Source organism: Misgurnus anguillicaudatus, chromosome 24, assembly GCF_027580225.2.
Source record: "Misgurnus anguillicaudatus chromosome 24, ASM2758022v2, whole genome shotgun sequence".
NCBI classification, from domain to species: domain Eukaryota; kingdom Metazoa; phylum Chordata; class Actinopteri; order Cypriniformes; family Cobitidae; genus Misgurnus; species Misgurnus anguillicaudatus.
The window spans coordinates 2594972-2610235 of NC_073360.2; the positions used below are offsets into that span (position 1 = coordinate 2594972).

Genomic DNA, 15264 nt, shown 5'->3' on the forward strand with positions numbered 1-15264 from the left:
ACTGTTCTGCTTAAGGGCCAAAAATGAATGTATTTATATGCAAGAAAAGCTAATGGATACTGGAGGAATTCTTGAAAAGAAAGTAAAGTATCAGGGCTCATGGTGACCTTTAAAGGGTCTCTTCCTGTTAACCCTTAAGTGAACTCTGACCCCTGCTGCAGGCTGCATCTATCACATCAGCTCAGTTGACATGGATGGGGGTGAACACGGAGCCACGGCACCACTCGTGTGTCTACAACAGTTTGGCAGAAATTTGTGACGATGACCAGTAAAGTCCCACAGGTGTGAGCTAACTTTTCTGGTTGTTATTTAACATTATTTCTACTACCAGTCAATAAACAACGGTCAAAATAAACTGATTCTTAATAAAATATAATTGTCCTTTTATAGTTGTTCTCTGTGAAAAGCCCAAGTATACGCACAGTATACAGGCTTGCATAGGGTGATATACGTGCCATTCTTCCCAGACGTGTCCTGTCCGGCGTCTTCCAGAAGTCGTATTTGTCAGCCACATAAGTCAAAGTGGATTATTATTATTATTACTACAGAAAAGCAACCATTACATTTTAAGATAAGAATGAAACTACGATTGTATGTATTAGGTTTTTAACTGAATAGCATGTGCGGTCAACAAATACAACTTCCGGAAGATGCACCGAAATCCTGGCGAGTACATGTCCGGGAAGAATGGGACGTATGGTCACCATAGTATACTTCATTAGACGCAGACAACAAATTGCATATCTCCTGGCCTACATACTACATATTCATGTACACGCATACTATTCTGATGACAAATATTGTGTCCTGCGCACTGTATGCTAACCATTGTGTATGTGTAAAACATTAAGTATACCCAGGACTTTACACTTATAGAAAAAATGTATTAATTTAGCTTGAATAAATATTTTTATATTTTAAGCATATCTTCGAAACTGGTATATAAGAAGTGATAATTAAATACAGTCTTTGAAAACATTGATTTGGATCCTAAAAAAACGATGATACTTTGAACTATCCCTTAAATGATATTAACGAAAAAGGCCATTTTTGTAACCTAACGAAGAAAAAATCTTAACCCATGTGCAAAAAAGTGGTTTAATATTATTATTTTTGTAAACACATCATCAACAGTTCTGTAGTACATTACATTACATAATGCAGAACGGAGAATAAGAGAAAAGAGCTCAAGTCCATTGCTTTCTCCCAAACGCATAGTGAGAAATTCTTGCATTCTTTAATACGTGATGAAAACTGATGCATATTGATGGTGACGTGAGTTAGGTCCTTTAGAGCAAACCGAAAACGTGCCTGTCAGGACCTCAGCAGGTAAACATTCAAAGAAACTTCAAAGAACTGAAGAAAATATTCACTTCTGTAGCAAATTGAGAGATTCGCAAAATGTGGCACTCGGCGTATTGTAACGTCAATGTTTTGGAGTAGCCGAGTCTCTTGATACTGATAAATACAAAAATAGATTTAACATAAAACTTTAATTAAATAATGCATAACGCTAACAGACAGTGAGACCAACTTATATTCACAGAAGAACCGAAAGAGGCTTGCATGACCCATAGCTAGGAAGACAAAGATCTCATGAAAATCTGTCAAGAACATCAGGGTCACCTAATAAAAAGAAAATAAAGCCTATTTATAAATGTATATAACACTCATGTCTGCTGACGGTCAACACTATTGGTTGGCCCGATGTTGCTGTATCAGGCTGCTCAACGTTTTGTTAGCACCACAGAGTACACTCACAAAATAAAAGGTATGAAAGCATAAAAAGTACAATGAAGACTGCATATAAGTACCTCAGAAGGACATATTGGTACCAAATCTTTACATAAATGGTACATATTAGGACCTTTTTAAAGGGTACTGCCCCAGTGACTTTTTTTTCTGTGAGTGCACTTTACATTGATTTATAATTGGCTTATATCAAAGGATAATTTCTGTTTTTCATTTCTCGCATTGTTGTCATTCTGGGGAAAAGTGCGAGCAATGTTCTTAACAGGTTTCATGAGATAAGATTTGGTGAAGTCATTCATCACAGGAGACTATTTCAGGACGTCTTGATATGGTTATCTTGGTTCCCGTCCGAGGAGGTATACTCTGTTTTTCTCTTTTTGTGCTCCTCAAGAGGATCTTCGGAGGCAAGGCAAGAAAGGCTGTGAAGGCCTTAACGTTAAATTCAAGGGGATCGCAGCTCGCCCCTAAGGCCATAGGAAGACGTGGGTTTTTAATTCGGAACAGAAGATGAACGTAATCATTCGAGTGCATTGCCGAGAGGAGAAAAGAGAGTAATACATTTCAATAAATGGCTAAGGAATGTAACAAGTCTTTCAAGCATTTAAGATGGCCATTGCATCAGAGTTGAGTGCATATGATGGATGTTTTTTGGATGGTTTAGGGTGCCAGATCAGTGCCAGCGTTTAATACATTCTCAGAGTGGCTGTAAATCGACTGCGTTGGCGTCCTGTGGGCGAAGTCAATTCAATACCCACTTTCATTGCCCGTTCCCTGCTCCGGTTTGGGTTAGTGGGCGTGTATGTCGAGACCTTGTCCTATGAGGGGTTCAGCAGGGTGGGCATGAGGTGGCGGGTGGAGCAGCATGGCAGCGTGGGGACCGGGGTAAGGGTGCAGGGACGGGCCGGCGTGCGAGTATCCCGGCTGGGGCAGGAGAGCGCCGGGGTAATCGCTGGGCAGGGATGGCATTCCCTGAAGACCTGGTGACAGAGAACCAAAGAGTGAGTGGACGAGAGATAACCAATTGGCTATAAATGTGTGTTTATGGGTTTAGAAGAGCTTCTCACCTGCTGTCCTAAGGCCTAAATGAGACCCATCTAACCCATATCCTCCTAAAGCCGCCCCTTCTGGACTGTACGGGGCACCTTGGCCTAAAACATACAGTTTTGAGGTTATTCAGTGGATTTGTATTTCATATCAAATCAGAAACAAGTCATAGGTAAATAAACAGATAAATGCAAAATAACTTTACCTGAGCGATTTGATTGGTCGATCATTGGCTGGACTATTCTGCGTCTGGCGTTTATAAACCTGAGTAAATATAAGATGATTAGAAATAATTTACAGCCGGTAAATGCAACTTTATATAATTTATAATTATAATAAGAATGCCATATAATTCAGCATTTAATGATGAAATAAATGCAGTGGAGGAATAGCAGATGAAAAAAATATATAGGCAATACATTTAAAAATGATACAATTAAATATCTTTTCCAACACATAAATCCTCATCTTCAAGTAGTTCATCACAGTCACTGGTGAAGACAAATGAAGTTGATTTATGATTATTAATACTAACCAGTTGTTGACCTGCAGTATAGTGAGACCCGTGTCCTGGGCAAGCTGCTTTTTCTGCTCTTCAGATGGATACGGATGCTGCGAGAGGAAAAAACGAAATTACTTTCGTCATAAAGTCAAATACACAACAGCCTATTTAAAAATGGATTCAGCCAAATCACACATTCACATTTATTTGTAGCGATTTTCTTTCAATTTAACTCAGCTATAATGTTTAAACTCATTTTTTATTTATTTATTCATATTTCACAGATAATGCAGTCTCTTTTCTCCAATCATTACTGGTATATCTGTCCATTGGTTAAAAACAACACAAGGGTAAGTAATTTTGGGTATCCCTTTTTCCAAGCTTCGTAAAATTAAAGTAATCTCGAAATCATTTCATAGCATACAAAATAATAACTTTTAAATTCTGTACACAGATCTGATGTAATCGTTGGTGGAGTCACACTTTTCCAAGAAGATCCCAAATTAATTTATTTTATCTAACAACAATTGTAAAGTTGTGTGTATGGTATTTTTGATGTGGTTATCATTTTTACAAGAGAACAAAGAAACATTCATTTAGGTTTCAATAATATTTTGGTACAAATTGGTCTTCGTTCTTACGGATAGGTGCTGGAAGAGCCAAGCTCTCATAATGTTAGTTGCGACTTTAGGAAAAATCCCTCGTTTTTTGTTGTTTCGTCTGTCTCTGTCCGTTTCATCTTCTTCTCCTGTGCTGGGAGAGGCAATGCTTCCGTCCAGCCCATCACCTGACACAGCAAAACATGAAATATCTTGACGGTGATTCAGTAAATCTCCACGGATCACAGTAGCTCTGTTTTATAGGCTATGTTGGAAACAGCACTACAGACAATTGTACTATTCCAACCCTGTATCACAAAATTACGTACCCATAGTCACGCCATTCTGCGAATGTTTTCCGTGACCCCGAGACGTTTTTCTGCCTTTTTTGCGTGAACATGTCACGTATTTCTGTTTACGTGTCACTGTCACGTATTTGTTCCTCAACTGTTTTGTCCTATTTTCAAACCATTGAGCTTCGGTTTAGGGTTAGATTTGGTGTTTGCGTCAGGACGTCACTTTGAGGATTGGTTTCAACCTTTATTTCATGATTTATTTTTAGATTTTATGATTTTTAAACCATTGTCGCCTGGCGTTAGGGTTAGAGTAAGGATGACATTTTATGTAAATCTAACCCTAAACCGAAGCGATAATGGTGAGAAAATAGGACAAAACAGTTGAGTAACAAATACGTGAAAAGGACACATGTTCACGTGTCAGTGTCACGGAAAACATTCACAAAATTACGTGACTATAGGTACGTAATTTCGTGATACTGGGTTGACTATTCACACTATTTCTTCTCTACGCAGTGTGTATGGTACATGTTTCATTTTCAGTGTAATAAACAAGCTTAAACTAACATCAACCGCAAAAGTATGACACAAAAAAAAGTATTTTTACACAAAATTAAAATGCGGAATTAACACACTTTACAATACAGTTTTATATACATTACACTATATATCATTAATGTAACTACAGTATAATACAGCATTTATTACTCTTTCATTTATAAATTAAATAAATTAATCAATTACAATTTAAACTTTAGTAAAGATCAATAAAAAGACGGTAAAATTAGTTTACTTCATGCTAACTTCTCCATTAACTACACTGTCAGAAAAATAGCTGGTACACCTTTGCACCTAAATAGTTTCATTTAGTACCTCAAAAGTACATATTGGTACCAAATGTGTACCTATATAGTAAATGGTATTAGGACTTTATCTATAGGGTACCGCCCCAGTAACAGCTAGGGACCATTTTTCTGACCGTGAAATGTCAATGTACATTGTCACAAAAGTATTGTTGTGTAGGCAGTGTTTATGTAAGGATTTAATTGACAACGGGCCATTGAATTATAAGAAAATAATGCACACCGAAGGTGGTAATGCATTTCTCAACCAATCAGAATACAGCATTCAACAGACCCGTGGTATAAAGCACAATAAACAGCCCAGTCTCACGCAATTTCGTTATATAGTCACATAATTTTTTTTTTGCTATTATCACGAATTTCTGCATTTTTTTGTGATCGTATAACGAATTCCTGTTTTCGTGTGATTATCATGTATTGGTTACTCAACTGTTTTGTCCTATTTTCTTACCATTGTCGCTTCGGTTTAGGGTTAGATTTACATAAAATGACATCCTTACCCAACTCTAACCCTAATGCCAGGCGACATATAAAAAAATATATCCGATAAAAGTAGTATAAACCAATATATATAAAGTGACATTCTAATGCAAGCACCAAATCTAACCCTACACTGAAGTGACAATGGTTTAAAAATAGGAAAAAGCAGTTGAGTAACCAATACGTGATAATCACACGAAAAAGAATAAAAAAATTACGTGACTATACCACGAAACCTTGTGAAACTGGGTAGCAGTAATAAACAGTATGAACGTCTGTCATGTGTAAATGTACCTGCATCGCTGCAGTTTTCTAAGCTGTGTGAGTTGAGGCCACAGGAAACACTGGGCGTGCCAGAAGGAGTCGACATGCAGTCATCTGGATCTCGTAACCAAGACTGATTCTGGATCAGGAGAGAGAGAGAGAGTGACAGCACATGAGTCGAACACATGCACTGGGCGAGTGAAAAAAAATCTCTAATATTTGACAGATATCCGCAAACTCACTTGGTCTGACAGATTGGTGCAAGAACCGGTAAAATCCTCCATGTCAGATTTGGATCCGCCGTCACGGTCCTCCAGTACCAAATCAGTGGGCATCTTGCCCTTCAGACAGGTGATGTAACGATGACAGAAATTATCGCAGAGGTCATGGACCTGTAACAGAAGAGACATGTTAGGATATCAGATGCATCACTAACACACATCCACAACATGTTAAAGGTGCAATGTGTCATTTCTGTGCTTCACCAAACAAAACTGCAAAAATAATGACTGCTTTTAAACAGATTTTATATCGATATTGGCCTACTATGTAAATACCATGGTATGTGAATATGGTAATCACTCATTACTATTATTTCATGAACATTAAAGTACTAAAGTGTAGTATGTATCAAATACGGATCATGTAATGAGGAAGACAAAACATACCTTTTCTAGCTCTAACAGATGAAACCGTAGTACTTGAATGGCCTGGATCATCTGTATACACACATATAATGGTTACACATATGGATCCAATACAACTATCTTTAAAATATAAAATATACTACAAAGTATCAAATGTTTTGCAAAATTACCAGATTATCCAGTTCTGGATTAGATGAGAAGATGGGTTTTTCAGAGCGAATCTAAATGTTTAAACAGAAAATAATCATTGAGCAATGATATTCAATGATATTTGTGTATTGTAACAAAAAAAAGGTTGCTTTTCCGTTGCTTACTTGTTTGGCAAAGGCTGCGATGTCATCGTTGAAGGATTCAGAGGAACAGACATCACTGTGATTGGTCATGCCAGGGAGGTGGGCGGGGTTTGACACAGAGTCTCGCGGCGAGCAGGTGGCGAGTTCACACTTTTCAAAGACCAGCGCCAGGAGAGGAAACAGAGGATGACTGCGTATATACACACACACATACAAATAAATAACAAAAAGTCAAAATGATCACAAATTTCATTTTTAAAGTTTGGTAAATGTAATAAAAAATCTGCATGACCAATGAGAAAAAAAGTGTCTGTTTTTAAGTGAAACTAAACAAATTATGTTTTTATATAGAAAATATGCTTTATGCAGTAGTATCTATATTAACATCAAGTAATATTATGTACTATTACAATTTATTATTGAATCAACACAAACTATATTCATTTTAGTGGTCAAATTAGGTCAAGCTGATAAAGAAAAACTATAAGATATTATGTAAACAATCGCATGCAACTGTTAAAATGACGATTAATGAACTAATCTTACCCATAGATTTGATCCCGGTAGTGTTTAAGGGAGTCAGGCACAGCGTGGCCATAATGTGGTGGAGGAAGTGACCTCATCGCATCCCCATAGCCTCCCACAGCCATGGCATCAGAGCCTGGGTACTGCACCAAGTCCTCATACTGAAACAGATCAGCATCATTTATTAAAGCAGACAGGAAAGAGCGAGATACTAGTATAAGATGTGCTCTGTGTGTTATTGTAATTGCATACAAGATCAACGGGGTGTTTGCATATATAGGAGCGAGCGAAAAGCTGTTTGAAGTCATTGCTAATTGTGTCTCCTCCTCAATAAACACCAGTCGCGGAAAGCTTTGATGTGCGATTTTTCCGAGTGCAGAGCAACGTTCACCCAGGGACATAAAATCAGGGACAAACTTTCTGACTGAAGAATGGGAATTATTATAAACAGCCCTGACATATAAATAAATCTTAACAGCATCCAGCCTTCATTTATCCTCTTTACATGATTTTACAGTCATATTTTTAAATAAATAAAATTGCATAATTTGTTCAATGATATGAGGAGCAAAACAGCATAACAGTCAGCACTGAAAAACATGTATTTCAAACAATATTTCCAACATTATTTCCTGGCTATAATAGTAAACTTATTATTAAGATGGAGGTGGTATGGAATTATTAATCATGTCTATTAATATCATGGTATGTAATATCTGATTAATATTTATTTGGAATAAAATTTTTTAAGTGGCAACAGTGTGTTTGCTCTTATGATACACTAAAATTCATGGTTAAAATCGTGATCACGGTAAATTTAAATGAAAGTGTTATTTTAAAAAAGCATGTAATTTGTGAAATTTATTATTACTATGTCGACCATATTCATGAAAACTATAGACTTTAAAAACGTATACATTTACATTTATTATAATTATTCCAGAAAACGAGGTCTAGCAATCAATGTGCTCTACAAATGTAGTTAAAAACATAATGCCTTAATGCCTGAATTTGATAACCTGATTAATGCATTCAAATACATATTTTTTACATCTCAACACAAAATGTGTCATTTTAATAATAAACTGCTACAAACTATTCCACTACCAATAATTACTATAAGATAACCAATGTCATGCATTTCTAAAAATCAAGTACTTTTTCAAATATATGCAGATAAAAACTCACACAAGCACAAAATCATAAAAAATATTAGTGAGTTTTGTGTGGGTTAACCATCTATGTCATATGGGAAAAGTAATGTATAACCCACTGAAAGCATTAATCTAACAGGGCCAACAAATGCCGCAAACTGTAATTAATTTCTTGGATCATTTCACTTATAATGAGAAAAAATATTGCAGGGACAGATTTAGGAGATTAGTTGAGATTGAATGGATTTCTAATAAATGAACAGGATCATAACTATTATTTCTGTGAAGATACTCAGACGGTTAAAAACCTCCATTTGCCCGCTCACTGTAGCACAAAAGTTGACCTACTTACCGACTGCAGTTGCCTTTCTAGGGCCTATCTGCTCTTTTCCCACACTACTTCATCTGATCTTTGCATTTTATTGACTTTATGGATACTGGGATGTGAAATTAATAATGAACTCTGGACAGTTTGGCATTTAAGCACTTTTGTGAATTCAACAACCGGATAAAACATTTAGTGTTTCAAGAGTTTTACGTAAACACTTTGCAAAATACACACAAATCTCATGCTTATATTTTTAATATAATAAAAACATAGCCAACTATAGATATTTTGAAATTGATGTTACTATAATTTATATTAGCTGTCAACTTATGTATTGTTTAATGTAAAAATCTAATATGTCAGATGAATTAGTGAAATATACAAAGCACGAGTTTAAAGATGAGTAACTTTATATGCATTCATCTGATAAGAATTATAATGCTGTTGAATACTTATATTGCAAGTGGTGCAGAAAAAATGTAAAGTTGAAAAATTGTAATAGACTTTTATAGGCTACATACTGGTTGTGCAAGTTATTTAGTTTAGTCTGACTTTCCCTTGGTCTTAAATACACACAACAGCAACCCTTTTATAAAACCTCAGTAATGTTAACATGAAAACATAAAGATAGAAAAGCAGGACCTACCCTCTTATCCATGCGATACTGAAGCTGAGCTCACACACACACTCACTGACTGAAGACAACACACACCAGACCGGCAGATCAGAAACACTACAACAAAACAACAATCTTATTACAACCTGAGCATGACTAAACCATATTAACATATAATCAGGAGCACTATGTTTGCTTTATAGATTTTGGAGCATCGTGCGTGCACGCGCGGCGCGCGTATAATCCAGTGCTGTCCACTTTTAAAGTATTCAGCAAAATAACTCTCCGTTACTCTTCCAGAGTGACCGGCTGGCATACAACTGCACATAATCATTTTATGAATTATATCTATAACAGCGCTCGCGCAAATGCCACGCTAATGGAAATTTGGGTTATATTATGGATACATCAGGATGTGATGGCCATACGTAAAGATACTCCACCTTAACAGGAAAGCGGTAGCGACGCGGGGCGGCCCGAGTATCCGGTATTAACGGCGCGTCCGTGTCCTTTGCGCTTCGTCGATGTCCATGAAGCGGGCGTCGCGCTCAAATGCGTCTCTCCACAATGAGCGCTGGAGCTTTAAACCGGAGAGGGAGATGGAGACTGGGAGTTGTTTAGGGGGTCAAAACACGACGGGGTCTCTCACCCCCACCTCGCCACCTCAAACACGCGCTCGCGCATTACAAACACACGCACGCACACACTCGTGCATTACAACGGAGAGCCTTTCGTTTCATCTAAACGCCATGCTGACGCGCGAGAGCGCGCGCGCGCACAGCCCGTCGTCCATCATCGCTATTCCAGCGTAAAAACGTTTTGTTTTAATTATAGGTATAGGCTGTAATGTCCAGTGGTGTTTGGTGCAGATCTGTTTTGATGCATGCGCTGGGAAGCAATTCAATGCATAGGCACACCGATCCTCAACTGCATGCAGCATATATATGGTCATCAAATGTACAGTAGGCTATATATGCAATCGCCGCAAAAAGTATGCTTCGGTCATTTGTTAATTTGTGCATGTCATTGCATTGGGTAACATAATGCCCAAGCAATCGAAATATAAATCATTTTCAGCTTTACTTAATGTATGAGTTTATTTTAGTTTATCTCAGGTACTGATTTGAATGTTTATAAACATATTTCACTAACGTTGAGATGCTCTACATTTAACTGTATATATCATTTAAGTTATTGAGGTATATACCTGATGCATTAAAAGCAAATGCAATCAAGTTGGATAACACTAACTGCCAATTATCTAATGAGTAACTTAAACACGATCATAAATAACAGCCACATTATAATGCAATTGTTTTAATTGCAGTGCAAATCATGGCAATATGTTTCACTTATTTATGACTCTGTGAAGCAGTTGTCACATGGGGATGTTGTATCCCAAAGCTTTTAGTCAATTATACAAATTGTAGGTTGGGTCAAACACCCAGTACAGAGTTTTGTTTAAGGAATTACATTGAATGTTTGTACTTTCCATAATATTTCAGCTACCTAATAAAGGTAGACTTAAAAGAAAATGTTGTTCAGATAAGTGTTTTTCTTATAAATGTTAAAGTGGGGCAAGTTGTCAAACGCATGCTGTAGTACAATTAATGAATCGCAGTTTTCAAAAACTGAAACCTTTTCTATTATTCTAATATTAGTTTTGTGTTTTAGATTTGTTTCACTTTTTAAATTATTATAAGAAAAGGCAATTGTGTGGTATGTGCGTAAAAATAAGGCTCTTTAAATATGTGCAACCGGCATAACAATCATTCAGAAGAACCTGCAACTTTTCCACAGCGGAGCAAACGTGGTCTTGTGTTGTAAATTACCCTTAAATAACATAATAATTATCCCACACGTCCTCTAAACTCTTCTCCCGCTGGGCGAGCCCGCGACGGGCGGTCAGGACTTCAATCACCACCGCGCTCTTCAGCGCACCGCGACCGTAGTGACGCGCACTGCGGGCGGCGGGCGGAATGACACAAGCGACGCGCAGGATCAGGCGATCTGCGGCCTTTCAACCCCATGGGAGGGCATCAGCCAACAGAGATGATCATAGCTAAATAAAGGCATTAACAGGGCAACAACAGAGACTGTAAAGGAGCAACGCCCTTTGAATGCGTCCTTTAATCGGAGATTTCCACTTGTAACGCGTTTTGTCTTTTTATTCATGGCCAGTCGAAATGTAGCCTACCCGTGTTTTATGTCAGTCTACTGTAGGCTACGATCCTTACTAAATTGGACAGAGCTTAAAGTGATGCAAATAGTTGATGATAGCTCAGTATCAAAGCACACTCTTAAAAGATTTTGTTTTCCAAATAACTTTTTTTAGTTAAAGATATTAAATAACATAAAGGTAGATGTTACAGGTTTATTACAGCCAAACAAATAATATTTTAGGAACTTACATTTTTTAAGATTAATCACTAAAGTGGGCCTATAATTCAAAAAATGAGAATGAGCATGATATTAATATTATTATATATGGTGCATGTCCACAAAACATGCACTGCTGTGGTGCTTTTGGTGAATCTGTAATACTTAAAACTGATCTATAATTGATTCTTAATGTTTGTTGAGTTAAATATATAATGCCATGTTTTACATTTGCCCGATCAATGTATCTACTCATATTTGGCCATTTTGACTGCACATTTTGATACAAATATTGTGTAAATAAACAACCTGATTTCATGGGAATCCATATTTTACAAGTTGGCTAACTGGTATGAATTCATACGATTATTAAATAACAAAACAATAAACAGTATATGGTTTTTTTTTCCAATAACTGTATAAATTCATACCAGTTAGCCAACTCAAAAAAATAACCCCAATGTCATGGGTGAAAAGCAAATTGTACGAAAATGTATGAATATGGTTGTAGAAATGTATACGAATTTGTCACCTCGTAAAATACGTACGAGTTGCATGTTGAAAAAAACATTCATTTGTTTTTTGAAGTCTTGTGTTCAGCTAATTTGCACTTAGGTTAAAGTATACAATATTTATTAGCAAAAACAGATTTGTTAAGTCTGTCAGCTAGCGATTAAACTATACTGTGTATTGATTGGGACATTGAATCAGCCAATATATGAAGATTACAGTATCAGCATCTAGACACTTTTGTAGTTCTGCTTATTAGAAGCTTAACCGTCTATCTCTATAAACCACTATATTATAATTGTTAAAGTAATAGTTTGGCAAAACATGAAACTCACACAAACCCATATGACTCAATGAAACACCAAAAGGACATGTATTATGCATAATGGGTTTTCAATAAATTCTCCTTCTGTCTTGTAGCAGCATGAGGGTGGGAAAATAATAGGAAAATATCCCTATAACAAACATCTGCTACACTATAAAACCTTTTGGCATAGTCAATGTTGAGTAAATAGTGTGAAAAATAAACATATAATATTATATTTATAATGTAGGCTTTTCCCCTCCTGCTTCTTGACATGTCATCCAATAAAAACTATGTTAGTTTTATTGCTTTGTGAATTGTAGGTGTTTGTGAGATTGAAAGTCAGTGGAGGTTGTGTTTAGAGAAAAAAAACATTAGTGTTGTGGTGTGAAATGATGACATTGTGTTTGTTTTTTGTTTTTGTGGCTGTGTCGTCATTCCCCCCTCCCCAAAATGTGAATGTTTGTTTTGCAGCATTTGTCACTTTACCTAATTGTCAAAGGTGTCAATGTCAAAGTCTATTGTCATATGTTGTATTTTTAGTGTGTTAAGCAAAGACAATGAGATGTAAAGGCAGAGGAATGTGACTGCATAGATGCATTAGAAGTATGCGACATAATTACACAATACGTTTAATAAAGCTTAATTTCAGAGCTTGGTGTAGTTTTATATTAATCATATGACCTATCCTATATTTACAGTTTATGATAGTAAAGTACTGACCTCTCAAATTAACATCCAAACAACCTCTGGCAGTCTCTCAGACCTGACCTTTGACATCTGGATCTATATCTGCTGCTGTGAGCGTTGTGTATCCCTCGGGGAGTCGTTTTCTGCTCCGTCTCTTCACCTCAGATCCTCAGGTCACCATCTTTCTCCTCAGGTCACACATTCACAGTTATCCTCCATTTATGATTGTTTACAGTTCAGCAGATCTTATACTATGCAGATGTGAGGTTAACACTGAAAGATAGCATTGCCTTGTTTTTTGTTTATTCTTTTGCTTTGCTTGTTTGTTGGACATGGCATTAGTCAATTGATATGACTGCCGATGAAGGAGGGTGGGGTTAAAGGCCCAATACAATAAGTCTAAATAGAATTGAAATATTCAACCTATTTACCTTAATGTCTATGTTGTCAATGTCAACATTGTCATAGTGTGCTTTTTAAGTGTGTATAATCGTTGTAATCGTGTAATCGTTGAAGTGGCATTTGAATCATGAAATTCTTGTTGTTCCTGTATAGAAATGTGACTTGTGTTGGCCACCCAGGCTACTCAACAGCACTGACATGGCCATTAACTCTAATGGTCACTGTAACCCTACCATACAGGTCAGCACTGTGCAACATGGGAGAATCAAACCTACCTATAGCTGTGGTCCATGAGAGAGAGAGAGAGAGAGAGAGAGAGAGAGAGAGAGAGAGAGAGAGAGAGAGAGAGAGAGAGAGAGAGAGAGAGAGGATAAAAGAGTGTGAGAGATGGTGAGAGTGCTTTTTTATGAGCATGCACCTCTCCAGTTACTTTGTCGTCTGACCGGACAACCATAAATATTCTTTCGATCTTTCCCATCAGGCCTCTTACATATGAATTAACCCATATCTGAGTATTATACTTTACATTTTTACAGCTTTCCTGGGGTGTTTGCTAAGTTGTCACATACTAAAAGTAAGGAAACAATAATAAACCTGTATTTGTATTAAACTTTGGCACACATCTTTCATGATGCAGACGTGAATCATTTCTGACTTCAGTTGAATTCTTGTAGTAGGATATGTTTGGACTTTTGCATGAACAGAGGAATCCAACACTGGCTGACAATGAAGGGGAACCCAAGCAATATATGGAAACTGACTTATGGGTTGGCTTTTTTTAATGTGTGCTAGCGATTAATCTCCCTAAACATCATACGAACCTCCAAAAACAGCATTACAGCACCATAGCAATGTGCTAAAAAACATCTACTGTGTCTCACGGCAGTTTTTGCTATAATCACAACATTAACATCTTTTGATTCATGTTCATTGACATGATTTTCCTTTTTTCGTGTTATTCAACACCAATTTCAATCTAATTTGTTATCTCCATGCCTGTTTTTTTCTGCTATTTGGAAGCACAGACGCTGTTATTATTTCTTTTCTACTTTAGTTTAGGGTTGTGTGTCTCAAATCATCCGTAAACAGTAATGAGATTTTGGAGGTATGATAACTTTAAGCAAAAATATCACGGTTTCACGGTGTTGCAGTATTGCTATTGCTACACCAAAATGTGTTCTTTTCAAATGTCTGCATATACAAACAACAACTTTTCAACTGGACACAATACAGGACATGTATTCCTGGTAAAAATAAAACTTTAAATTAAAATATTCTTTCAAAAAATATATATAAAAACTATAAAATTATAATATAATATTTAATGTAAAAATGAGTGCTGGGAAAAGATTAATCGCGATTAATCGCATACAAAATAAAAGTGATTTTTGTGCATAATATATGAGTTTGTGCTGTATGTAATTATTATGTACATATAAATACACACACATTCATGTATGTATTTAAGAAACATTTACATGTGTTTATATATTTATTTAGATTTTTATATATTCTATATTATATATATTTAAGAAATTGATTATAAATAAAAAATCTAAAATGAATATATGTATGTGTGTGGTTAAATATACATAATAATTACACACAACACACAC

At 36.3% G+C, this 15264-nt stretch overlaps 1 protein-coding gene across 1 annotated transcript; it reads right to left on the bottom strand.

Moving 5' to 3' along the window:
- Positions 1-1084: 1084 nt before the first annotated feature.
- On the bottom strand, positions 1085-10363 carry meis3 (myeloid ecotropic viral integration site 3). Its single transcript, XM_055195621.2, has 13 exons — positions 9807-10363; positions 9394-9480; positions 7287-7426; positions 6762-6930; positions 6618-6668; positions 6469-6519; positions 6043-6192; positions 5831-5939; positions 3940-4085; positions 3332-3408; positions 3002-3060; positions 2817-2900; positions 1085-2729 (listed from the first exon to the last, which is right to left on the bottom strand). The coding sequence occupies exons 2-13, from the start codon at positions 9403-9405 to the stop codon at positions 2539-2541; spliced, it is 1239 nt and encodes a 412-aa protein (XP_055051596.1). The 5' UTR covers positions 9406-9480; positions 9807-10363; the 3' UTR covers positions 1085-2538.
- Positions 10364-15264: the final 4901 nt, after the last annotated feature.